The 26,601-nt window shown below is 42.1% G+C and overlaps 1 protein-coding gene across 2 annotated transcripts; it reads right to left on the bottom strand.

The window, feature by feature from the left end:
- Nucleotides 1–1,452: 1,452 nt before the first annotated feature.
- On the bottom strand, nt 1,453–26,601 carry UBE2D2 (ubiquitin conjugating enzyme E2 D2). 2 transcript variants are annotated; one of them, XM_081206679.1, is made up of 7 exons: nt 26,341–26,601; nt 10,164–10,227; nt 9,168–9,199; nt 9,010–9,087; nt 8,815–8,920; nt 4,184–4,277; nt 1,453–2,812 (listed from the first exon to the last, which is right to left on the bottom strand). In XM_081206679.1, the coding sequence occupies exons 1-7, from the start codon at nt 26,362–26,364 to the stop codon at nt 2,767–2,769; spliced, it is 444 nt and encodes a 147-aa protein (XP_081062805.1). In that variant the 5' UTR covers nt 26,365–26,601; the 3' UTR covers nt 1,453–2,766. The 2 variants fall into 2 exon arrangements, with proteins under 2 accessions (XP_081062805.1, XP_081062804.1); XM_081206678.1 differs by lacking the exon at nt 26,341–26,601 and adding an exon at nt 25,816–25,842.

The raw sequence follows: 26,601 nt of genomic DNA, 5'->3' as shown, positions 1-26,601 counted from the left end.
AGCCCCTACTCACCACTGTTGGCTGGCACAAGTCGGAAACTTGGTAACAGGAAAATATTAGCATTGCTAATTAGCACTGTCCACATACCCTATGCAACTATACCTAAGTGAGCAACTCAAATACAGTTGTACCTTGGAAGCTCCTGCAGCCAATCAGAAGCTGTGGCTTCCAAAAATAGTTTGCAAACCAGAACAGTCACTTCCGGGTTTGTGGCATTCGGGAGCCAAAATGGACGAGTTCCAGGGCATTCGACAACCAAGGTATGCCTGTAATTGTTTCCCCACTATTTCAGTCTTTCTTCTGCAGTTAGGTCCCTTTGGTCTGTTTTAGATTTTTAAGGGGCCCAGCTACTCCTTGTTTCAAAAGTGCCATGTACATAGATTGGTTGTTTCTATGTAAAATATTTAATCCTGTTTAGACCAATTCTCCTGAGTAGCCAAGCCTTCCACCACCCCTCCCTTTCTCTCCCCTTGTTCCCCGTCACTCTGAACTGCAGTCTGAAGGGCTTTGTCCTTGCACTGTCTTTGCCTCTCAACCATAGCACTTTTTCTTTTTACCACATTCAGCCTTCCATTCATTCTACTTTTCAAGCTAAGTATTTGTAAGTTGTTTCCTGTTCTCACTGAAGCTGAAGAGCAGCTTGGATAAAAATTCAACCAGAATAATGTAGGCTGAATAAACACACAACCTAATCTCCAATAGGCCAGAAAAACATTAGTTCTGCCCGTATAGCACATAAGTAGTCATGTGGAGAAATGTTTAGGCACTGTTCTGTCTTACTCACAGACGAGGTTATACTACTATCCAAATCTACAGCTACTCATTATGACCAGAAACCTGTACACAGAAGGATTCAGTAGGCCATTAGTTGTATTGTGACTGAAGAGAATTAGTTGCAAGTCCAGAGCTCTTATTTGAGTCTCAGTCCAACCATCAGCTCATTGGGTGTCCCTCATCAAGCAACCTTCTTCAACAGCAATTTGATATAATGCTGGATTCTCTAGCTGGGCTGCTGAGAGGATTGAGATAATTTTATGAAACTCCAAGCATTTTAAATGGAAACTTTAAATATTTGCTATACAAGTATAAAGAATCCCTGGTGGGTCTGAAAGGCAAGATATAAAAATTGAAATATTATCACAAAGTTGTAGACTGCCTGACTTGTTCTTGGAAATTGAAAATTTAACGACACACATTTTTTTCCAAAGAACAGGTAGGAACCTCTAACAGAATGTCAGATCCACAAACAAGGAACATTAAGAGAGAACCCATGGAAAAAATATATAACAAGTAGTGGACATTTATTCCTTAACTGTGCAAGGGTATTTGAAAATAGACAAGGAAGAGCACTGTGGCTGAATGAGATAGAGCACAGCACCTCTCCACTGCAGATTATACTTATTCACATTTAAGGTTGGGGTGGGGGGAGAGAGAGACACTCGTTTAACAAGTAAACTTTAAACTACATTTTTACTATTTTTCAAATGAATGCCATCCAAAGATATTTCATGTACAGTGAACATTTCCAAGTGATTTAGTGCAACAGTCTTTAAAAGCTATAGTTTGTGTTAGTCTGTGCTGATGCCTCTGTAAAAAAAATCCCACCTTGCCCTTTTACACCCATTCTTAAAAATTACACAAGGAATCCCTTCGCTACAGTACACAGGCACAGGTTTAGTCCCATGCTAAACAGAACTTTCTGAAATGTTGTTCAATCAGCAAGTTGCTTATCTGGCTTAACAGTCAAGCTCTGACGTACAGGCATTCAGATTTCCAGATTCCAGTTTATCATGGACATTGGTGTTTTCACATCCTACTTGAAGTTTGTCTCACTGACTTGCTTATTCTATGATGAAGCTTAAAGACTGATTATTCTCAAATGCAACTTCCTAAAAAACAAGAACTATAGACTTTAAATCTTAGCCCATAAAAAAATTAAGCCTATTCACACAGTTGTATGTAATGACTGTAGTAATCAGTTTATTACACAGATTAATCATTCTTGAACGTACAAGCTCCAAAGGAGCATTTGGGTCTTTAAATATACACAAGTCTGTCAAATGAATTTTTACCCTTACATCCAGAAAGACCTAAGCAGTTAAAAACTTAAGAAAATAAGAGCTATTAGCTATGTTAACTGAGAAAACACATACAAACCAAAATTATGAAGGGAAGGGGGGAAGGGGAGAGGAGCTGAAACAAAATCAACGTCACTTGATGCACTAATAGCTCCAATGCATTTAAATGCTGACCAGTTAAACTTAGACCTTTAAACACAGGATGTGGGTACAGTTTGATCTTGTTGGTCATACATTTACCTAAGTAGGTCCTTCAGAATAAAAATACAGAAACAGCTTCAAGTTCTTCACATACGTTTTTCATAACTGTTATGAGTTTAAAAGGATTCCACTTAAACAAAATTCTCCTTTTCAATCACTGAAAGCCTTTTACTCTCTGCCCACTCCCCCTACCTTTGGTTTGTGCCCAATTTAAATATTTTAGGAATGCTTTTATGCTCACAACTAGACTTTGAAGAACTGGCTTTTCACACACATTTCTTTGCTAGGAGTCAATGTTGGTATGGAATACAGTATTTCATTGTTCCAAGTATGTACAACACGCAGCACTGCTGTATCAGGTAAACATGTGCACAGGGGAAGATGAGGCGTGGGCTCATAGAAAGCAGTCAAATGGAAATCAAAAGGACTTTCTCTTTCAGAGTTCCCCTATCTTTATTTGTAGAGGTTATCCAATAATTTCTTTAATTACATCGCATACTTCTGAGTCCATTCTCGAGCTATTCTGTTGTACCTGCATGTATAAAAAGAGGATGGTTACTGAAGTGCAAACTGCACCAAGCAGAAGCCCTTTGCTAAGATCATATTAACCATAATTTATTTCTAGCACCCAATCAAGCTAAAGCACTAGGCAAAGTAACTTTAAAAGTCTCCATAACATTGCAATCAGAGTACTGTTAATAATACAGTTAGCAATACTACTACTACTACTACTAATAATAATAATAATAATAATAATAATACTAATAATAATAATAATAATAATAATAATAATAATAATAATTCTATACTGCCCTTTATCTGAGGATCAAAGGATAGTTTACATTGTAAAAAGACATACCATACATAGTAACAAACAAAAACAGTAGCCACATACACATACCACACAGAGTTTAAAAGGCATTTGAAATGTTTAGTTCTTAAGCGGTACAAAATATTCAAGAAAAACTTCAGAAAGCCTTGCAGTTCATTAATGAAAACCATTAAAACAACAACATGGGCAACAGTCTTGTAATATCTTCTAAATTTTGAATGTTTGTTTCCACTTGCTCTTGCCATCTGAACAAATCAGTAGATTTTCAGTTTAATATCAGCAACTATAACTGGAAAAATTTAAGAAACATTTTACGCAGCAATCACCTGTTATTCCAGTTTGCACTTTTAGATGCTCAAATGTTAAGAACCAATTCCAGGTTCTTGTTTTTTAGTTCTGACTTGTCACTTTTACAATTATCTTGATGTCGGGTGTTGAAAGATGCTGCATTTCAGAGTGTGCACTTTCATTGTGCTCAAGCTTCACTAAATGCTTTTTACACTGTTAAAGGAAGTTTTAGTTCAATGTTGCAATAGAATTGCCTCAAGCTGAACTATTGATAGTAGTAATTGACTGGAAAAATATATAATGAAAATGAATCAATTGAACCTCAAGAATTTTTCACTACAATTAGCAATATCTGTCCATTATTATCCCTGCAGCTACTCATGAAGCCACTCATGTCTTTCTTTTTCACCTACCACCACCAGAATCAGGTTGTCTTGTGGCAGAAGTTTAAGTTGTTTCCTCCTCTGTAGCCTAAAAGCAGAAACTGTAAGGACGAAGAGAGGCAACTGCAAAACAGTCATGTATAAAGGTGCAGAGGACACTAACTGAAATTTTATTGGATTAAGCAGCCCAATTGAAAAAATAACCCTAATTACTGACTGAGATCAAATACTTTAAAGCTGGAAATAAAAATACAAGGCAGCTGACAGAAGCAAATGACACCCTGTAAAAAGAAAGAATAGTGCCAATGGCACAGAGTTAGTCAAAGAGTTAGTTGACAAAGTCTTCAAACTGTTTGTCCATTCTCAGGTTTTCAGCTATAAAAAAACCTTCCATACTCACTTTTCTCTATCTGTTTTGTAGATCCGTGCAATCTCAGGCACTAAGGGATCATCTGGATTGGGATCACACAACAGAGAACAGATGGACAAAAGTACTGGAGGGAAGAACACACTACATTAGAATTTTTAAGTACAGCTGAATACAGGTAAGAAGCAAGTTCATTCTATTCTTCATTTAGCCTCCATCCCTCTTTCTGTAATTTTACAATCTAGCACTGAGGTTGAAACTGCTCTCCTTCCACGTGGCTTAAAAACACGGGTTCAAGCACCTTCCCATCTGACACATCTTCCCTACTCTACACATTGGGGCTGGTCGCAGAATTAGAAACTATGCCTTTCCTGACTAATGTAGGGAAACAGCAGCTACATCGCCAGAGTTTAAATACTGGAGCCTGGGAAGCATGAGAACAGAATTGGCACAAGAGTCCAATTTAAGGCACGGGGGATGTATGTTCCTTCCTACCTCACCTGCAATCCTAAAGGACTTTTTTATTTTTAAGGAAAACAAAGACTCCTCTATACTAGAAATATATAAAGAATAACAAAAACTAGAAACATGATGGTCCCTGCTGGTTTAGATGTTCCATAGTTTGTGTATAAAGCTAAAAATCCCAGATTTCCTGGGATTTTCTTTCAAATACATTGATACTTCCTCTATGAGGTTGACACTTACTTGACACTTCTGGTACTATTTATGGCTGATAAAACAAGGTCCATCATGGAACAGCACTCACTTGTACAGAATTCATATACATTGAAAGCTACTTACTGCAATGGGAAAAACTATAGCCAAGGAATAACACTCAACATCTTATGTGGCAACGAAACCAAAAAGGCTTCAAACACAACAATTTGCTGTAATACTGGATAATTGTATTAACTGCAACAAGCCTTTCCAGCTGTTCCCATCAGCTCCAGCTATGCTGCCTGGGGCACAGTTGAAAACTACCAGGCGGAGAAGGCTGCCCTGAACTGATCATAATTTGAAGTCCGTCCGTCCCCCCCAGCAATCAGAAATATTTGATTTGAATAGAGGGTTTGTTTAAAAAAACAAGAAGGGGCAAGGGGGGGTTAAAAACAGCTTTGCTCAGTTGGGTTGGTGTTGGTTCTATTTTTTTTTTAATGGAACAATATTTTTGGGGAAGTGGAAAGCTTCTTCTATGGATAGTTTCCCCATCTCACATCACTAGCTTGGTAAGTTTCAGCTCAAGGATGTGGAAAAAGTGCTTGGATCAGTCAGGCTGACTGCTCACAGTTTGGACCCTTGCCCCTCTTAGCTGATAAAAACTAGAAGGGAGAGGAAGGAAGGCTGGCTGGACCAGGGGTGTGATTAATGCCTCCCTGCAAGATCAGGGTGCTCCCTGCCTGCTTGAAAGAGGCAGTGGAAAAATCACTCCTCAAGAAGTGGAATGCAGAATGAGACACTCTTAGTGGTTGGGGTTCTGTAGACCAGATGGATGGGAGGTTGCCTGCTCTTGATAGGGCTACATGCCATCTGAAGGAGCAGGTACACAGCTTGGGGGAACTTCTAGATCCTTGGCTGCTGCTTCAGACTCAGGTGGCCTCGGAGGTGCTATGTGCCTTCCATCAGCTTTGGCTGGTGGCCCAGCTATCTCAACAGGGAAAGCCACGCTTCTGTCACCTATGCTTCAGCAACCTCTAGGTTAGATTACTGCAATGTGGGGCTGCCTCTGAAGTTTGGAAACTTCAGCTTGTGCAGGAATTTGGCAGCCAGGTTGCACACCAGGGCAAGATGGTTTGAACATATTATACCGATCCTGGCTTGACCGCACGGGCTGACAATTAGTTTCCTGGCCCAATTCAAAGTGCTGGCTTTGACCCATAAAGCCATAAACAGCTCAGGACAGCACCTCTCCCCATACGAACCAACCCATACCCTGTGATCATCCTCTGAGGCCCTTCTTCATGTGTCTCCTCCACAGGAGGTCTAGAAGATGGCAACAGAAGAACAGGCCTTTTCTGCAGAGGCTCCCCATTTGGGGAACACTCTCCCTAGACACCCACACTGCATATCTTTAGGTCCCAAGCAAAACATTCTTCTTCTTCCAAGCCTTTAGCTAATTAAACAATCTTTGACCTTTTAAACTTTGTGTGTGGCCTGTGTGTGTGGTTTGGCAGATCCCTCTTAAAACAACACTCTGCCTGTACAGAACAGTTACTGAGGATGGAGTGACAGCACACAAGTACCACTAGTTAAAATGAAATAATTAATCACAAAGGGACTTAAAAATTGTGACTGACAGGGCTTTCTTCCTTGCCACCACTATGCAACATACCTGCTGTTGCCTCACCCCCTTCCAAATACTTTTTAACTAGCATCTTCCAAAGATCTAGATACTTAACATCAGGTGTTAGGTGCTGAACAGAACACATCATGTGTCACTTATTCAATTAGTTTACATGTAAAATGAGACTGACAAAACAGGGTCAAAATGAGGTCAGGGGCTGCTTACATGAAGTGGGAACCAGATTATCAAACAGAATCATAGATCAGAATTAGGAGGGACCCATAGGATCATCTGCAAGTGACACGGATGGCGCTGTGGGTAAAACCTCAGTGCCTAGGACTTGCCGATCGCATGGTCGGCGGTTCGAATCCCCGTGGCGGGGTGAGCTCCCGTCATTCGGTCCCAGCTCCTGCCCACCTAGCAGTTCGAAAGCACCCTTAAGTGCAAGTAGATAAATAGGTACCACTTTATAGCAGGAAGGTAAACGGCGTTTCCGTGTACTGCGCTGGTGCTGGCTCGCCAGAGCAGCTTTGTCACGCTGGCCACGTGACCCGGAAGTGTCTCCGGACAGCGCTGGCCCCTGGCCTCTTAAGTGAGATGGGCGCGCAACCCCAGAGTCGGTCACGACTGGCCCGTACGGGCAGGGGTACCTTTACCTTTACTTTATAGGATCATCTAGTCCAGGCTTCCTCAACCTTGGCCCTCCAGCTGTTTTTGGCCTACAGCTCCCATGATCCCTAGCTAGCAGTACCAGTGGTCAGGGATGCTGGGAATTGTAATCTCAAAACAACTGGAGGGCTGAGGTGGAAGAAGCCTGGTCTAGTCCACTCTCCTGCAATGCAGGAATATGCAGCTGTCCCTTCTGGAGATCAAACGTACAACCTTGGTGTTATCAGCACCATGTTCTAAGGGGAGGCTAGCAGAGCAGATAGCCTTTGGGGAGGGGGGGAAACTAGTTTGGATGAAATCTGAATAGAATGTCAAATTTAACTCCATCTAATTTAAACTGATTTCAATGGCAGATTTAAAGACATACTTGTATCTCAGCTGAAGTGTTCCAAGCCTAGCACATGCCTACAAAGGCTGCAAACACACTCAGTGGAATATACGGTAAGACCAGGCAGCAGGAGATTGGCAGCGGTGATTGGGTGTGTGATTGGTTGCTGCGGCAAGGCCTGCTGACGACTGGCTGCAGCAATTTGGTGGGCTATTTACGGCAGTGGTGTATCCACAAGATAATTGGGAGTTTGTGTGCACAGGCTCATCAAGCAAGAAAAACAGAAAAGGGGTGGGGGGGGGGCAAAGGCTCCAGGTATCAGATGCATGTAGCAGCCATGGTAAAAGGGGAAAGCTGCCTGGGCATGCTCAATGTCCCTCTCATTACTCAATGCATTACTCAATGTACCTAAAAGCATATTCTGACTATGCAGCTAGTTTCATGTTTTCAATAATAGCCCTCAAGTTGTAGAATACTCTCCCCAAGGAGGCTCACATAACAATTATCTGTTCTACCTCAGCTTATGTGAAACAGTGCTAAACCACAAAAACCGTATTGAGTTTCTGTATGCTGCTTATAGATGATTGTTTATTTGTTTATTTCATTTCAACAATTTATATACTACTTAATTACAAACAAACAAACAAACAAACAAACAAACACACAAACCAAAATGGAGACAAGTTTTGGTAACTAGCTAGTAAGGAAGCTACACTATGAATTCACATAATAACCTCTTTTAGAACCATTTAGGCTAATGACCACCACACAATACCTATTTTCACACGTGTGTGTGTGTGTGTGTGTGTGTGTGTGTGTGTGTGTTGTGCTTACTAAATACAAATCAAACAAGCTGAATCAGATCCCAATCTACCTGGAGCATCAGAAAATTTTCAGATTCAAAATTTTCCAGAAACAGTCACCTCTGGTTGTCATATCTTTTGCTTGACTGCTAGTTTCCAGACGCTGTTTTGTCCCTTATTTTATATATCCCTTCAGTACTCCACACTGACCTTTGTTATGCTAAGAAAACAGCAAGTATCTCCTTCATCTGTGATACAGGCATCTTCTGGCGAATGTTGCACACATGTCAAGATGCTACTTTGCCCTCTCAACCATAGTACATGCTTGAAACAGGGTCCTCCTAACTGTTAAGTATTGGCAGACTAGCCAGCTCAAATTCAGTAACCTAGCTGGGCAGAGGAAGCTTTTGTAAAATGCACCATACATAGCCTTAAATACTTAATTAGGTATAATCAAGAAACTGGGCAGTGTGTGCCATTTAAAGAGATGCATCATAAATCACCTTGGGAAATATGCAATACATTTTACATTAACATTAGAAATCACTTACCATTCATTTAGGCTCAGAGCCACAATGCTTACCTTTTGAAATAGTTAATGCGGGAGACCACTGTGACCGTAGAATATCAAGACAAATACTGCCATTACTGTTGATATTTGGATGGTAAATTCTTGTTGTAAATGCAACCTGTAAGATAAGGACATTCTTTCATATAGCTTTTATTTACTAAAACAGATACTACACCAGCACTGTTAGGATGTAAACAAGAAACCCACCTTAGGTGGTTTGAAGGGATAATCTGTTGGGAAGTGAATCGTCAAGAAGAACACCCCACCCTGATAAGGACTGTCATTCTGAAAAGAAAAGAAAAACTATTAGAAGAAAGTTTAAAGTTAAGTGTATAAATGCTATTTCAGGTTTGAAAGATACTTACTGGTCCCATTATTGTCGCTTGCCAATGGAACACTGGAAGAGGAAGGAAAACGAGATATGACCTTACTTGCAGCGATCAGTGCAAATAGAATGCCTTGAATATGGTGCAGCAAAAGTAGATCCCTGTCACCAATATTTCACTCTTAGCTCAACTAGGGAGTCAGTATTTCAAGCTTACTGTCTGGCTTACACGCTCAACTTCGTCAAATGTCGTGACATAAGCAGGGTATGGGCAACATGCAGGAAACCCAACAAAACATGCCATGTACAGAATGACTCCTGCAACAACAGTCAAGGCCTCAAATGAAGTTAATTGTTCAGGGGAAGTAGATGTGTGTTCTATTCACCCCTTCATGTTTCACACCAATCTATTTGGAAGAAAGGCATTTTTCGTATTGAGTATTTTAATACAGATAACTACTTAGAAAGGTGCAAGAGTTGCCTCTTTACCACAACACACAACTTACTTCTTGTAACAGACCTATCAAAGTTTGCTCAAATTAGTCACTAAATGCTTCATTTAACACATATTTATTTTCCATTAAGTAATTTACTGGAGAGACAGCCTTACAAGTAAATTTAAAAGCTTAGTTTATTGAATGCATAAATAATTCAACAAAAAGTTATAAAGAAATTAACAACAAAAATTTGTTCAAGAAAAACATTAAAGATTCTATCATATGGTCAAGTAAACAAAAGCTACTTTTAAAAAGAGTGAGACCATCACCAATTTATTTTAAGTTGAAATAAAGGGCATGCTGCCTTTGGAGAAGTTTGGGCAGGTAGTCTCCAGTGTGAAATTTGTTTAACCAATTTAGTCACTGTTTAATTGTATATCCTAAAAGAAGATTAAGATTATGTAATTCTCATTCTAAATTGCCTATGCCTGTTTAAAGATTTTAAAAACATAACCTCAATTGTATATGTGCAGGTCAGTTTTCCTCTCTGCCTGAGGAAGTGCTCTTTTGAAGGCCCTTTCTCAATTATAGGTACTTACTATCATCTCCAACAGGCCCTGCTGAACACTGTGCCGGAGGATCACGTGCCAGATCATTCAATTCCTAAAAACAAACACACAATTGACTCAAAATACAGTAATTTTATTTCCACACACCAGTCATAGCAAACAGCACTCTACTATAGCTTTTTATTATTATTAAATGCTCATTAAAAACTTACAGAAAAACTGAGAAAATATCAACATTAATACCTATATTTAAGTTCTGTTATAAAACAAAATGCTAATATATGAAGCAACCTGATTTTGGTGAAGCACAGCAACTTTCTTTCAGTGCTTCAAATGAACGCTGTTAACATTAAGGAGGCATAGTTCTATAACATGCTAGACCATTTGCTTTTAATTTAGTTTTATCTTGTTTCCAGCATTAGATATATGTTTCACACAATCATGTATGGCAGAGGTTTTCAACCTTTTGGGGTCCACGGCTCCCTTGACCAACTACATTCTTTCTGCGGCACCCCAGTGGGGCTCAGGGCCCAGTTAGGTCAGCCCTTGCCTGTAGAGCCAGCAGAAACGCAAGAGGACATCAGAGGGAGGGAGGGAAGGAAAGAGGGACAGAGGCCAGTGCTGCTCACAGGACCCCGGCCATCATTCAAGACACCCCAGGGTGCCATGGCCACTGATGTAGGGAATTAACACCTTATGCTGAATTGTAGCTTCAGGCAAGAAAAATAGAAGAATATTAGTTGGATTCCCTATCCCATATTTTCTCCAAGACTCATTTGCATCATAAATGAAGTTAAGTGTACTAATGTGCAATGTACACTTCCAACATAATGGATGGCTATTTCACTTACTTTTCTTTAGATTATTAAGAGTCACACACACAATTCATGTGATTTTCCTTCCAAATATATTTCCAATGATCTTTTACATTTGTGATAATGAAAAAGATATTTAATTTAATCTGATATTATCAATACTCGTAACATACATTGTGGAAAACCTTTGGGTCATTCCATATAAATTGGTCCAATTTTTAATGAATCTTTTACCTCATGTCGTCCAATTTTCTTAAAATTTTGTACACTTGTTGAATGATCAGAACTAAGCTTAAATCTAAAAAAAAATTCTTATCTCATCCTGAGTTATGAGGGTTTGAAATTTCAAAAAATTGACAACCTTAAAACCTCAGCCCAGAATCAAGATATTTCAAAACTAAAAAAAAACCAATCTCTTCAGAACTTCATGGGCTTTAATATGATATGGTACATGATGTACTTATTTTAAATTTTAAAGTTAAGTTACATAATTTATTTTTTAAGCAATTAAAAAATGATTTAAAAATTCACCCCAAATTGTATTAATTATTTCATATTTCTGAGCTTCCAGAAAAATTTCATCCTAGTACCTCAATGGGATCACATTAAAAAACATATTTTGTGCATACATGTTGGGCTTATTGGGTTCTATTTAGGATAAATGAGTCTTCTTGGAGTAAAGTATAACAGAATAAACAAGACTTCAAAGAATAATATCAGTTACTTCAGGCATTTCTTCAAAAAGTTATTCAATTAAACAGTATCTGAAAAGCTAGTCAGGCTTTCCTTTTAATAAGTGTTCCAAAGCAGAGTGGTAACTTGCTGTTGCAAGACAGAATTAATGCTTTGAAAGAATTCTTGTTAGCGGTGGAAGAAGAATGGAAAAATTTTAAAGACTATCTACAGAAATACTGTAAAATTAATGAATGTTAAAGGGATGTTGGATTGAAAACAAGCGGTGTTAAAAGATTAACAAGAATATGTAAATATGGATTGATAATGGTGGAAAATATATATTTATTATAGGTTAAGATGTTGAGTAAGGATAAATGATAGAGGGTAAGGATTTGCTGAACTAAATATCTGAACTGGAATACAAAAAGGGAGGTGTGAGGAGTTCAAGAAACTAATGAATGAAGTATAAGATATGAAAATACTAATCTTTTTTCTGTTTTGTTTTTTGGTGTTTTTTCTTCTTTTTTCTCTATTCTGTTAACTGTTCTCTATTGTGTACCTCTATGTGTTTTGTTTTGTATTTTCTCATTTTTGTAGTTTTTTTGGTTTTTGTATTTTATGTTTAAACTTTGAAGTTTTTGATTGTTTATGAAATGTTAATAAATATTACTTTAAAAAAAAGAAAGAATTCTTGTTAGTACTTCATTTCATGATTATTACAACAAAATCTGTATCAAACAAAATTCTGAAAAAAATAAACTTACACATTAAACAAGCCTGAAACCACTGTTGCACATGACGTTTCATTTTTGTGAACTGCCCTAAAAATATAATATTTGCCGATATGCAAGTTTGGCCAGTTGCAGGCCTTGGTTCAGTCCTTGTTAGAACTAGTGCTCACCCTACCTTACATATATACCAACTAGATGGGTCAGGAAATGATGATGCTAGTGACCAATTTTACTAAATAGATTACAGCAATATATCACATTTTACATGCCCTTTTTTTCCTTTTCAGTCGTAAGTGGAAATATATTTGTACATGTCAGATTCACCAAAAAGTTAGTAAAATAGTTAACTTGTGTATTCTCATCAATATGACAATAAAATAACTGGAGGAGTGTTCGAAACTCCCATTGTTCTAGGCTCATTTTGCAAGAGGGAATTTCATTAGCACAAGCAGTTTCTGAGCGCCTAAGATTTCAGATTAAAATTGCAGAGTGGAAGGAAAGAAGGACCTTTTTCTGCCTCCCCACTTCCAGCTACTTTCTGAAGACTGGAGAAGAGACCCTTTTAAGAATATTAGGGGGGGCAGGGGAAGGACTAGACCATGTGAAAATTGAACGTAATATTTTAGCTGCGGTTCATTCATTTCCAGCTTTGTATTCTTGTTATTAAAAAAGCATGCCTAGACATTCCGTTGTTGCGCCCATAACCTAGGTTGAAGGTGCCATCTAGCTCCCAACCTTCATATCTCAGTTTCTAACACTAAACTGGAGCACAACAATACAAACTGACCAACACAAGAGCGGAGGTAAGGCTGAGTCTCAACTCACCACTGAACCCTGTACAACAAGCCACAGCTTGTCCATACAAACCAAAGCCAGTCAATGCTGGTTCAGACAAGCTGAAACCACTTGGTTTGAAGTCTTGTTTATTCTGTTATATTTTACTCCAGGAAGATGCATTTATACATGTACGTAGGGCTGGGTGATATCTGGTTTTCAATATCGCAATATATCACCAGCTAAACATAATATTTTGATATGTCATAATGTCTGATAGCATGCTTCCCTGCGGCTGCAGAAGGCCCCCTTTCGTCTCCCCATGGCAGTGGAGGGCCACATTGGGTTTACCATGGTGGCAGAAGCCCTCCCTGGGCCTCACAACCTGCTCCCAACAAGCGTGTTGCATGTGTGATGTCATGCACATGTGATGAGCCACCCCAATGCTCTGCGGAACTCAGCGCCTCTGCTTCAACTAAACCATTAAAGATTTCTGGGGAATATATTACTCTTCTATGGAGTTTTGTGGGCATATTTAAAATTTAAGGAAGTAGTAGATTTGCAGTCTGATTATAAAAGCTACATTGAACAGAAACCTAGATCTACACCCTATATGCCAAGGGTCTACAAATTATGGCTGGGCCTGGTATCTAAGCAGAAGCTTCTAGTAAGCAGCTATGAAGTCCAGTTCCACAACAATACCATACGAATTCATCAACACTGATGCTGAATTTGGGTTTTATGTACGTTTGTTTAATTCTTCAATTTTATTCTTCCAATAAATTTTATTACGAGAACACAGAAGAGATAATGAAAACCAGATTTTAGGCATTAAGCTCCTTCATTTAAGACCCTCACAATTATGGATTGCTTAACCATTTCCATAACAAATGATCTGAGCCAATCACAATCATATGCCACTAAGGAAATGTCACCTAGAGAGAAAATCCAAAACCTGAGAAGATTTAGCACTTAACAAACGAACAATGCATGTAAATTCAACCTAATAATACTATAACAAGTTATTTCAACAATAAGTTAGAGGGTAAAAGGCAGATGGATAGAAGAGTTCTTTTGTATTCTAATTATGAAACACTGCCATATCAACTGCCCCATCACATACCGATTCCTACGCATACTTAACTGGAAGCACGCAGCCAAGCATTCAACAGTACTTCTGAGTAAACCTGTAAAGATTCAACTTGTAAAGCACACTGAGCATTTGTTTAACGGTTCTTTCTCTGCCAGTTTAAATGCGACCTTTAGCTTTTAATTAGAAAGGCAAACAATCTCACAAAGAAGTGTTCCTACCTCAAGCGTCTAAATAGGAAGGCCAAAGAAAACAACAGAAGTATCCACCTGGATTCTTCTCTCAAAGATTTTACTTTTATTTTTTGAGATTTAAAAAGATTCAGGTTCTGAAGAGTCCAGTGGTGTCAGAGAACGCTCTCTAGGAGCTCCCAACCTTCTTTCCTTCCTGTAGTCTCCCATGGGTGTAGCCAAGGGGGGCGGGGGACAGATGCCACCAATAAGTGCCGTATTTTTCCATAAGACCTCAAAATTTAGAAAATAGGGGGATTAAGCTTTTGGGGAGGATTATTGGGAGGGGGGAATGCCGAAAATCACTCACCCACCAGAACGCAGCACACAACCGCTCCCACCCCTGACAATCTTGGGCTCAAGTGAGCAATTTTCGGCATTCCCTCCCCCCCCCATCAAGTGGCCATTTGCCACTTAAAAACTGAGGCCCGCACTTCATTCTGGCGGGTAAGCGATTTTTGGCATTGGCCGATCAATTTTTTTGGGGGGTGGGGGGCAATCCTGAAAATCACTCACCCGACAGAACATATCACACATCCGCTCGCGCTGCAGCTGCCTGATCGCCGCCATGAATCACGCTGGCGGAGATCAGGCGGGGTTATGATAGGTGGTTTCTACGACATGGGGAACCAAAAGGTTGTGTTGGGGAGAGATTCATTGACTGGTTCTCTGCGTCCACCGACAGAGACCCTCGGCGATTTGCAAGTGCTCCCTGCAGAGGCAAAAGTTTGGAAGGAAGACACAAGCCTGAATGGTACAGCGGCTGTAAGCAGGCTCCTTCGCCCTGCCCAGGACAGGCGGGGCACTGTCCCCTTAAGGAGGAGAGTGCCTGGGAAGGCAGCGGCTGGCTGCTTTGCGCTCTCTCTCTGGGCCTGACTCCCTTCGCTTGGATCCGTCGGCTGGCTGTGGGAAGCCGGTGCAGCCCCTCTGCGGCTATGCTCCAGCTAGAGCGGCCACGCGCTCTGCCCCGACGGGCTGCTGCAGGTCTCCAGCAGTTGTGCCATCTCCAGGGAAGCGGCTACCTGCAGCAGCCCGTTGGGGCAGAGCGCGTGGCCACTCTAGCCGGAGCACAGCCCCCAATAGCACTACCCGTGTATAAGACGAGCCTCAATTTTGAACCTCATTTTTGGGTCAAAAAAGCTTGTCTTATACACAGAAAAATACGGTAATAATCAATACAAACCTGAGGTTCTGCCCCCCTCCTAACAAAAGCCTGCCCCCCCAACAAAAGTTCTGGCTACACCCATACCCCCCATCCTACTGGTAGAACGGTAGCTATTTAAAAGTTTTATTTGTATATAGAACATGCTTCTTTATAATTTATACAATATATAATTACATAAAATGATAGGAACATAATGAAATATTGTTGAAGCAGAAAAAAACATGAAATCATGGAGCTGGAAGAGACCCCAAGGGTTCTTTCTAGTGAAACTCCCTTGCAATGTAGGAATCTCAGCTAAAGCAGCCATGACAGGTGGCCATCCCACCTTTGCTTAGAAACCTCCAAGGAAAGAGAGTCCAGAACCTCCCGAGGGAGATCCACCTCCCATGTGTTACAAAGAGTAAGCAACACTTATTTGACCCAAGTTAATTGACACAGAGAGGGAAACCTACAGACACAGTCCAAAAGGCGCACAGAGGGTTCTGTATATATGGGAGAATTTTAAAAAGCAAGTGGTCCTCACTGACCTGGTACAAAAAGATTTTGTTATCTGGAGGAGCCCCGTCTACAAAGCACTATAGACATGCATACCTGGGAGTAAGGCCCACTGAAGCTAGTGCAGCTTTCTTCTGAGTAGACACTCAGTTATTTACTAGATGCAAGTCAACAACACCAGACGACCCCTCAGCAACATCCAAAGGGCCTGATCTGCTAGGTGCTGGGGTGGATTGCATCCTGTGCCTTGCCCAGCAGCCCTACCCACTGCTACCCCACCACCGCACTCACCTGACCTGGGGGTTTGGATCGCGGGCTCTACTGGACAAAATGGGAGCCTCGGCAATCACCCTCTCCTGCCAGAAACAAGGAAACACTCCAAGGAAACACACATGGGAAAAAGGAGCACCCCCTTACCCACTTGTGATTGGCCAAGCAGTTAGCCAGCCAATCAGGATTTTTTAAATTTTTAAAAATTATCTCTTCTCTTCACTTCTTACTTCCTCTGTGGCCCCCTAGCCTTGTGCTGTGGCCCCCTAGCCTTGTGCTGTGGCCCATTTACACATTTTTCACCTGTGGTCCTCTTGGAATATCTGAGGGGGGGGGGAATATGACCCCCGGTTGGGAAATACTGATCCAGGGAACCACTCACTATCATTGTCTCTGTCTTATACTGACTGAGCTTCAGTTTATTGGCTCTCATCCAGCTCATTGCCAAGGCAAGACACTGGTCCAGCACATCCACTGCCTCACCTGCTGATGTAAAGGTGAAAACAGAGCTTTGTGTCTTCAGCATACAGTGGTGCCTCAGGTTACAAATGCCTCAGGTTACAAATGCTTCAGGTTACAGATTCCACTAACCCAGAAGTAGTACCTCAGGTTAATAACTTTGCTTCAGGATGAGAACAAGAAATTGCACAGCGGTGGTGTGGCGGCAGCAGGAGGCCCCATTAGCTAAAGTGGTAGCTCAGGTTAAGAACAGTTTCAGGTTAAGAACGGACCTCCGGAACAAATTAAGTTCTTAACCAGAGGTACCACTGTACCGCTGCCAATGCATGCCAAAATTCTGGATGGGTCCACTCAGAGGCTTCATACAGATATTAAACAACATGGGGTATATAATTGAGTCCTGAGGGACACCATATTGAAGGCTTCATGATGCTGAAAAACAGTCCCCAAGCATCAACAACTGAAAAGGACCATCCAAGTAGGACAGGAACCACTGCAGAGCAGTGCCACCCACCCTCAACTTAGATAGCTTCCAGGAGGATACAGTGGTCAGTGATATCAAAACACAGATTATCATATAAGGCAACCAAGGTAGTTTCTGTGCCAAGGCCAGGCTGAAACCACAATTGAAATGGATCTAGAAAATCAGACTCCTCCAAGAGCATCTGGATCTGGTCAGTGACCACCTGCTCAAGAACCTAGCCCAAGAAAGGAAAGGTTGGCAAATGGCTGGTAAATACTGAGGTTCTCAGAATCTAGGAATGGCTTCTTATGAAGCAGTCTTATCACTGCCTCCTTCAAACAAGCAGGAACCACCCCCTCTCGTAAAAAGGCACTGGCCACCTCTCTAGCCCATGCAGCTAGTCTCATCCCTGCTGGATTTTATCAGCCAAGAGGGGCAAGGGTCCAGAGCGCAGGTAGTCACTCACACCGATCCATGCACCTTGTCAAAATCCTCAAGCCGAAACATCTGAAATTCATTTAACAAAACAGGATTAGACAGTGCTCTGGACATCTCTCAATGTTTAATCGCTATAACAGTAGAGTCAAGGTCCCGATGGATACAAGTGATTTTATCCTCAAAATGCTTAGCAAAAAAGTCACAGCGAGCTACCATTGGTTCTGCAAGGCTCTACACTACCCGGAAAAGCTCTGCCGGACGGCATAGTAAGGATGCAATGGAGGCTGCAAAGTACAGTAGTTTAATTTTACACCAATCATAATGAACAATAAATAATCAATAAACAAACCAGTAAAATAATAAAACCATGTAAACTAACCAATAAAACAACAATGGAGTTGTAATGGAGGATCAGGGAGCATCTTCTAAACTCATTTGTATAGCCCAGATTATGGATTAGCACAATATCTGATCAGTCTTTATCAACCCACAGAGCTGTAAAAGTACTCACACTAGGACTCTGAATGGACAATCCTCAAGACAGAAGCCCATTAAATACACAATTGCACTGAATGAGCAAACCTTTTGTATTACTCTCACAGGGAGCAAAAAGCCTGTTAACTAATACGATTGTATTTGTGTCTAACAGTTTTAGCCAACTGTGCATGCAGAACAACTTCCTCAAGAGCAACATAATTTTCTCTCTCTCCTCTTACTCCCAAACCTGATAGGGGTGCAGGGGAACAAAGGAGGAGGAAGACAAGTTAAGTTGCTTTCATCAGCACTGCAATGCATTTTTCCAATATTATTTTATAGGGGAAGTATTTTTCCTTAAATGCAATTTTTACTAACAATAAAAAAACTGATTAATTTCAGTTAAGGCTTGAGTCTGTGGTCTTTGCCACTCATTACTTTACCAGCTGATCCACTGGGTTCTAATGAGAAAATCTGCATACAGAGCATGCTGCTGGGTGCCCTTTTCAGCAGTGGGGAGACACAGGCACTGCCTTAGGCAAGGGATTTCTGACACCGACACTTATGCAAACAGGCTGGGCATCTTATGAGAAGCATTCCTTGTTATTTAAACTTTTCTCTCTTACAGTTTGAGACAATAATAATAATATTATTATTTTTCCAAGGCTTGTCTTGTCAATTAGCAGTAATTCAGATGGACAGCTAGCTTACAAACTATCTTCTGAAGAAGTGTGCATGCACGCGAAAGCTCATACCAAGAACTAACTTAGTTGGTCTTTAAGGTGCTACTGGAAGGAATTTTTTTATTTAAACTATCTTCTGTACTGCTCATTCCTGAGAAGAAGAAGTCTGGATTTGCTATCCCGCTTTATCACTACCCTAAGGAGTCTCAAAGCGGCTAACATTCTCCTTTCCCTTCCTTCCCCACAACAAACACTCTGTGAGGTGAGTGGGGCTGAGAGACTTTAAAGAAGTGTGACTGGCCCAAGATCACTCAGCAGCTGCAGGTGGAGGAGCGGAGACCACACTGGCTCTCAGAGAAGCATTTATTGCAAATTAATGACAAAACTAGTATCATTTAAAGCACAAACAGAAGTATCACCATATACTCCAGGTAAGAGTTTACATAAAAATTAGAGCAGCATTAATTGTTAAAGCTAAGGTTAGTACATGACTACTCTAGATCAGGCTTCCTCAATCTCAGCCCTCCAGATGTTTTTGGCCTACAACTCCCATGACCCCTAGCTAGCAGTACCAGTGGTCAGGGATGATGGGAATTGTAGTCTCAAAACATCTGGAGGGCCAAGTTTGAGGAAGCCTGCTTTAGATGAACTTTGTCAACCAACAGGAATTCATATCAATGTCCTCTTGAATTGCCAAGAAAAATTATTACACTTTGGTAATATGGTCTTCGCACTCCAGAAAGGATGCTAAAAGCAAACAAATTCCTTGTCAGATTTGTCCCATAGTATCCTGTCTGAATTTGGTATCACTTGCAAATCTCAGTAGGAAAAAGAGACTTTTTCCTGCAGCAATGGAATTTGACAACATGCCATTTTGAAATTAAATAAACTAGGCTTTGGCCCTCACCTCCCATCTATCTAACCTAAGAATTGTTGCTAAGACTTTGCGATTTACTTGGTAACTCAACCAGAAAGCTATCTTGCAAGGTTGTTTACCATTTGTTAGCAAGGCAAGGCATAAACACACAGAGGGAACTTCAACATTCAGAAACTATGTTGAAGCTTCTTTTTAAACTATCTCCTGGGCAGGCAAGTTGGTTGGCAACTCCAGCAACTGAACCTCACACTCCACTAGTCTAATACAGTGGTACCTCGGGTTACAGACGCTTCAAGTTACATACGCTTCAGTTTGAGAACAGAAATCGTGTGTCGGCAGCTGGAGGCCCCATTGGCACTAAAGTGGTGCTTCAGGTTAAGAACAGTTGCAGGTTAAGAACAGACCTCTGGAATGAATTAAGTACTTAACCCGAGGTACCACTGTAGTGGGATTCGGTCCTGATCCTGTTGTCATTCAATGTCTTCATAAACGACTTGGATGAAGCAATTGTGAGGACGCTCATCAAATTTGCAGGTGACACCAAACTGGTAGGGATGGCTAATGCTGCAGAAGACAGAATCAGAATTCAAAATTATCTTAACAGATTGGAGAACTGGGCCCAAGCTCACAAAATGAATGTCAACAGGGACAAATGTAAGGTTCTGCTCTTAGGCAGGAATAACCAGATGCACAAATATAAGATAGCAGAAACCTGGCTTACTAGCAGTACATGCGAAAAGGATCTAGGGGTAGACCACAAGCTTAACATGAGTCAACAGTGTGATGCAGCAGCAAAAAAGCTAATGTTATTCTAGGCTGCATCAACAGAAGTATTGTGTCCAGAACCCCTCTATTCTGCCTGTGTCCAATTCTGGGCACCACAATTTAAGAAGGATGTTGTCAGGCTGGAACGTGTGCAGAGGAGGGCAATCAAGATGATAAAGGGTCTGGAGGAGCACTTGAAGGAGTTGGGTATGTTTAGCCTGGAAAAGACGAGATTGAAAGGAGATACGATAACCATATTGAAATATCTTAAGGGCTGTCACATGGCAAAGGGAACAAGCTTGTTTTCTACTGCTTTGGAGGGTAAGGACTGAAATCAATGGATTCTAGTTACAAGAAACGAGATTCTGACTAAACATCAGGAAAAACTTTCTGACAGTAAGAACAGTAAGAACTTTCTGACAGTAAGACCCTCGGGAGATTGTGGACTCTACTTCCTGGGAGGTTTATAAGCAGATGTTGGATGGCCATCAGTCATGGATGGTTTAGTTGAGATTACTGCCTTGCAGGGGTTGGACTAGATGACCCTCAGGGTCCCTTTCAACTCTACAATTCTATGATTCTATGAATATACTACAGGCAACAACCATTTTACGCTAGTTCAATGCACGTGCGATCATGGCACACATGCATTGCTGCAACCCAGAAGTGGCCAGAAAAGGGGGCTTAGCAGGGCATAAACATCAGACTTACATGTAAATCGGGGTTGCCTGTACATGTTATTTTCGTATTCAGTATGGGAAAAGATGGGCAGGAGAAATTTGGCCCAGTTCATGGAGGCTTTGAAAGTTCATATGGAAGGTGATGTCTGAAAACTGCTTCTTAGGCAATGCTTTGAATCTGACTGCCAATACAGATATAAAATATTTATGAATCTGACAAGTGGCAGATACAGGCGGCAAACATTTGGTTCTGTTCCTGACCCCCCTGTGTATCAGTGGAACATGCATAAGCCCATCCCATTTCCGGACCACTTCCAGGTCAGCACTAACAAGCATGTGTGTGATCAACGTGTCAATTGGACGCATGTAAAGTGGTTGCTGCCTGTAAACTGCTATGTTTTTAGTGGTCCCTGATTTTATCTATAAGCTGCCTTGAGTCCGGACCAAGGAAAAGGTACAGTATAAATAAATATAATGATGATGATAGGGCACGTGCATGTATACCTATTTAACCTTTTAAATGCATGTAAGCAGTGAGTGGGAAAGGGTGGAGCAGCCCTGCTTGGGTGTATTTTAAGGGGACAGTGACTTTCAGACTTGTTTTCTACATCTCTAAGAGCCAAAGTTTTCGAAGTTCTTGCTAGCAAAGCCAAACAATAGTGCTGTGACCACCATCCCTTTTCTTGCTGGGAAGATTGTACTGCTGGGTGTCAGAGTCTAAAGGAACTCCATGTTGCAGGCAATGGTGACAACACTGGCCAGTTCCACCATCCAAAAGAGAAAGGAAGTCGTTTCCAGTAGCCTCATGTGGTCAAAGCTCTGCAGAAGTTTTGTCAACACAGCTGCCAAACAATCTCAGCAACCGCCTACACCCACTTCAAAGTTCTTCAAACCTGGGAGGAAAGCTGCTCCACCAGTCTTCAGAGGCTTTGGCAACTGAATTTGCTGGAACCTGTATATATCTGATGGAATGCACATGCATTTTTGCACCATCATGATATTTGAAGGGAGTTTGAAAGCAAACATATGAGAGATTTGCAAAATGAGTGAAGAGAAAGACTAGAATAACTCAGGATTTCATGTATGGCTTTTACTTTATTACATGTATATGTAATAGATGCATTACATACTCATGGTTCATTCTGTCCAGCCATTTTACTTTCAAAACAGCCCTGCAACATAGATTAGGCTGAGCACACACAACTGGCCCAAAAACATCCAATTGGGGCTGACCCAGCCCGTTTTGCCATCTGAGGCAAAACAGAAAGGTGCCACCCTGCACATGTGCCCTTCCCCTTGCTGCCCCCATCAAAGCTTCACCTTCCAGGGTTGCACAGCTGCAGTTTCCTGAAAGATCTTGTGATGTTCCTATGATATAGCACAGTGGCCTTGCATGACCATACCAAGATCCTGGCAAGCAAAGCAGGGAAGCAAAGTCTCGGGAAGGTCATGTTAAGAACTTTGGAGGCCTGCATGCCATTTTGCAGGGTTCTGGTGAGATCTTGCTGGAATCCAGAAGCGGCGGCAGCTACTTCTCTTTGCTTCTCTGCTGGTGGTGACAGAGGGGGGAGTGCCTGCAGAGGCACCCCCTGGATTCTGCTGTGTAAAGCAACCACTTCAGTCTGCCTCATAAACAAGCCAGTTCTGCAGCCAGTTAACTTCATGGGTATCTAGGCTTTTCTTAGCCTTAGTAACAGGTTTTTAAAAACAATGCACATCAAAACACACACACATACACATTGAAAGTCAGCAGTTAAGCTTGTGTACTTTCTTATGCTGAAAATGTATCTGCCAGTTTTGAGCTTTATCTAGTGGGTTTTTTGCAGTCACAATTTGAATGTGTGACTAAAACTGAATAATAATAGGTTGTGAGCCTGCTCCACCCTACCCCCTTTTCTAGCCACTTCTGGAGTGGGTGCAATGCACACATGCATGATTGCGTGTCAGTTGGACATGCCTAAAACGGTTGTTGTCCATATTCAGAAATGTATGTATCAACAGACACTCTGTCATTATTGGCTGCTGCTTCATGTCAAACACAATGGCAAATCTTAGTTGGCTGCCAAATACTAAGTGGCATGGCCCTACAGTGACTACTTATGTGCATGATTCATGTCTCCTCCTGACCTCTCTCCCAGTTCAGAGATGACTGCAGTTAGAAGCACATGGCCAACAGGAGAAACCAAACCATGTGGGCTTAACTGGGATGGGAGATGGCAAAAGAGAGTTGCAAAACAGAGGTGCAGATTCCTAAATGAGTGTGCATGTCCACAGTTACTGTAAAGGTGGTGAGCAAGGTGCCTTTGGTGCATGAGGATATTAATTTTCATTAATTTTAATTATTAAATTTAGATCCCACCCTTGCAATTTTCACAATACAGTTAATATACATCCTTACAGCCTCATTTTTAATTTCTCAGTCAAGAATCAGTCAGCAGCCAATGTCAGACTGATTCACCAGATGACCCAACCCCAAGTACTATACAAAACCTAAATGCACATTAAAAATGATGTCCTGCATCCCCAGCTGAATTCAGCAAACTTCCAAAGGACCGATATTGCAGCTCGTCTACTGTAATCTATTTATATGCAAGAGATTCTTCACCTCTACCAATACAGCGAATTAGTAAAGTTCATAAAAGAGAAAAAGAAGCATAGGCACCTGCAGGAATTTTTCAGGGAGGCAATGGCAAAGACAGACACTGAAAGCAGAATCTGCAAGCTAGTTTCTCACAAGAAAATGAGAAGAATAATGCCTGAACATTTTGTCTCATATCTTAGGCTCTACAAACACTAGAAGCTTTTAAAAAAATGAAAGCTGGGGATCTGGACATCATGAATGATTGGGGAGAGGGGTAACCACACACACGTCTCCCATGGTACAATGTTCAAAATTAGCCAGGCGCATTTTGGACCTGGCATTTGATCACTTGTGACCAAGATGCCTGGGAGCCAGGATGGCACCTGACATCTCCACCATCTGGGGATCATTGGAGCTGGACTGTTTTCACACACTAATACCCCATCCTGTCAAATTCTGTCAGTTATATTTTATCTGTACAATTGAAATGAATTTCTGGAACCCAAATGCTTTTTCTGTTGCAGCCTGAGCAGGTGCACTCTCCATTAAGAAAAAGAAGTTGGAATATATATGTGGACTGTCCCTGGATCAAGTGACTTTTCTTCTTTTAAGTTCTCAAACCTCAAGGTTGTCATCTGAACTAGCCAGATCTTTAACTGAGAATCAATCAGTCAGTGCATCATTTAAAGCAGTCTTGCCCCAAAATGGAAAGTAGAAATTCCATTTTGGCGACTGTAACCTTGATTTAAGGATCCATTTGGCGCCTGGCTTATAGATCTTGTGTTTCTAACACTGCATACGGCACCTTACCAAGAAGCTGAATACTCTAACATTTTTGAATTCTGTAACTGAACAACTCAAAACATTTAGAGTATATACTGTACTGTATATAAAACATGACAACACACAACAGACAAATTCCATTTTCATAAATCTTAAAGTTACTGTTTGATGCAAAAGGCATACTATTACAAAGTCTATACCATAGTCACGTATGTTACTATAAAAGACAGCATAATTTATGCTACTGCTAAATCACCTGGGACTATTACCTGTCAACCATAGCAACCAAAAAGCCCCAGGAATCTCCTATGGGAGGATTTTAAGTGGAGGCAAATGAAGCCACCACCTATACTCTTGCTGCAGGAACTAGCTGGAAGCTAACCCTTCCCTTATATGTGCATGTGCATACACACGTGATATTAGGTACCACCAGCCAGCAATGTTTGACCTCATGATCAATATTGTCAGGCAAGACCAGCAAGTTTCCCGTATTATTCACATCTCCTGATACCAAACAAATAATACGAAATGTCAGAACTATGCCTTAGCCCTAATAACAACTGAAACACAAGAGCCCTTACATAATGTCCATGTTTTTAGGACTAATGACTTCAGTAGGCCTGGAGAAAAGGAATTTATCCACAAAGGTTTCAGGTCTTTTTAAAAGCTATGTGCACAAGAGGGAGATTTTCATATTGACTTCCTCACCTTTGTCTTTGACTGGTTTTACTCCCAAATAGAATACTGGCTAATGTTAACCAGTTGAAAAATAAGGGTCCAAAAAGTAACGTAAGTCCTACTCATGTTTACTTGGCAGTAAATCCAACCCAGTTCAATGCAGCCTGAACTGCAGCTTGAATGTTCCTTCCAGAAACAAAATGAACCTTTAAGCCACGTTTCTGGAGGTGAAGCAAAGAATTCTGTAGCCCCTGAGACATAGGCACTAGAAGGAGTGACTGAGGATATAGGTGTAGCTGTAGCAGGAGGAGTGAGCAGCATGGCCCTGGGAATGAAGACGGCCAAAGCCAGTGTGCGACACCGCCACCGGCTCAGCTCACTGCAGGCAGACGTTTCCTCGCCGTCCACATAAAACTCAACGGAGCAACTCACTCCACGGATTTTGAAAGGAAAGAAATTAGGCTTTGGCCCCCACCTCCATTACCTACTGTGGTACAGGATTTCTACGGAGCACCTGCAGCCCAGGGAGCTACTTGGGAGGAGGGGGCGCACACACCTGTAGCCACATGCGGCTGATTTTAGCACATCCTAGTCTAAGCGGGGTTCGGACGTTTGTTCCCCTCAAGGGCCAGGATCCTGCTTCGAGGCGCCTCTCCCAGGGATGGCCACCAGACTGGTGTTTGTTTTGCCAGAGTAGCATCAAAAGGAGGAAGGCAGGGAAAGCTATGGAGGCCGCAAGGACGGCAGAGGCTCGGGGAAAGGCAGGAGGGAAGGATCGGGGCGCCTCCGAACAAAGAAAGGCTCGTTCCAGAGGCGGGCGAAGGCACCGATCCCGGCCGGCGCTGGGAACGGAGCGCCCCCTCCCCGGCCGGCCTGGATGCCGCGGCCCGAACGCGGCGGGAAGCTGCCCCGAGAGCGCGGGAGGCCGGCCGGCCCCGCAGAGCGGAGGCAGCGGAGCCCCTCACGGCCGCCCAGGCCTCCCGGCCCAGCCTCGCGTGGCCCTGCCGAGGGCGGGAGGGAAGCCGGGCCCGGGGAGGAGCGGCGTCTTCCGGGCCGCCTCCCGGCCGCGCTGGCGCCTTACCTTGTGGATTCTCTTCAGCGCCATCGCGGCGGCGGAGCCTGTTGAGGGCGGCGCGCGAGGAGGGAGGAGGGAGGGAGGGAGGAAGGAAGGAAGGAGGGGGACTACTTTCCGGCCGCGGAGGGAGCGCGGAGGGCGGTTCGGCGGAAGCGGGCCAGGCGGGGGCGCGCGAGGGGGCGGCGTCCAAGGCCGGCCGCTCTGTCCTCCTTCCTCGCAGCCCTGCCGGCCTCGTCGCTCCTCTGGCGGCGCTGTTCGCCCGCTCCC

This window comes from Podarcis bocagei (genome assembly GCF_964188305.1).
Source record: "Podarcis bocagei genome assembly, chromosome: 8".
Taxonomy (NCBI): domain Eukaryota; kingdom Metazoa; phylum Chordata; class Lepidosauria; order Squamata; family Lacertidae; genus Podarcis; species Podarcis bocagei.
This window is presented reverse-complemented; position numbering and strand designations above follow the sequence as displayed.